The sequence below is a fragment of the Pinus tabuliformis genome, chromosome 1_2 (genome assembly GCF_031772625.1).
Source record: "Pinus tabuliformis cultivar Carrire ecotype Pingquan chromosome 1_2, CPIR1, whole genome shotgun sequence".
In the NCBI taxonomy this organism is placed as follows: Eukaryota; Viridiplantae; Streptophyta; class Pinopsida; order Pinales; family Pinaceae; genus Pinus; species Pinus tabuliformis.
The window spans coordinates 152,488,034-152,489,260 of record NC_142298.1 but is presented as its reverse complement, the minus strand read 5'-3'; the positions used below and the strand labels follow the sequence as shown (position 1 = coordinate 152,489,260).

Sequence of the window (1,227 nt, the reverse complement as noted above, 5' to 3'; positions counted from 1 at the left end):
TTCAACCATGTGATTTCTCGGTTCAGAGTTCCACAAGCCAACATCACAGACCATGGTAGCCATTTTTGAAATTTTATGATGATTGATCTTACCACGAAGCTAGGCCTGTGTCATGAGAGATCTACTCCATATTACCCACAGGCAAATGGCCAAGTAGAATTCATTAGCAAGGTTTTAACCACCATGATTAAATGGATTATCGGGACTCATAAACGAAATTAGAATATAATTCTTTATCCAACCTTGTGGGCATACCGTACCAAAGTAAAAACTTCGATGGGTTTTACTCCTTTCCAGCTCGTTTATGGCATGGAACTAGTTCTACCAATTGAATGTGAGATAACATCTTTGAAACTGGAAATTAAATTATTACCAACCACTTCTGCCGAGGAAGAACGTTTCCTTTACTTAGCACATCTTGATAAGACTCGTCGTGATGTTGCATTAGCTAGCGAGGCCCAAAAGAAACGAGTTAAAGCACAGTATCATCAAAATGTCAAACCTCTTTCATATGCAGAAGGTGATTTAGTATTGGTCTATGACCAAGAGCACGATAAGTTAGCCGCTGGTAAATTCAAGCCCATGTGGCATGGCCCTTATGTTGTAAAATGTGCACTAGAAAAAGGGGCCTATGAACTAGTTGATTATGTAGGAATTCCTTTCGGAAATCCTAGAAATGGTCTTTAACTAAGGAGATATTATGCTTAGATTGTTCAATGAAAATTTGTATATTGTTGTACTATAGTTTACGTGTGGAAATTTTTAGCAACTTTTTATGATTTTCCGATACTTCTCCTACTTATCTTGTGTTACACTTGATTTGCAAATGTTGATTCTCACTCAAGCTTACATTGGCTTCGCTGATGGCGCCAGTCGTAGTACTCGGAATTTATCTTTTGCAGCCTGGGTCATTTATTCGCCCACGAATGAGTTAGTTTCTATTCATGGGATATGCCTTGGTCAAACAACAAATAATATTGTAGAGTATAGCGCAGTGATTGAGTTATTATCTGATGTCATTTCGTTTGGCATTCGTCAATTGATCGTTAGGTTAGAGTCGCAACTTAGTGTATTACATTTGAATGGTGTTTATTCAGTTAGAAGTGCTTCCATGTTAAGAATGTTTTTGTGGGTTCATCTCTTGGAAAGAGAGTTTGATTATATTGAGTATCAACATATTCCGAGAAATTTAAACACATTAACTGATGCATTGGCTAATTATGTGTT

General features: G+C 37.2%; 1 protein-coding gene across 1 annotated transcript; it reads left to right on the top strand.

The window, feature by feature from the left end:
• The first annotated feature begins 276 nt into the window (after window positions 1-276).
• On the top strand, window positions 277-687 carry LOC149204964 (uncharacterized). Its single transcript, XM_089397254.1, has one exon. It carries the CDS (start codon window positions 277-279, stop codon window positions 685-687), a length of 411 nt encoding a protein of 136 aa, XP_089253380.1.
• Window positions 688-1,227: the final 540 nt, after the last annotated feature.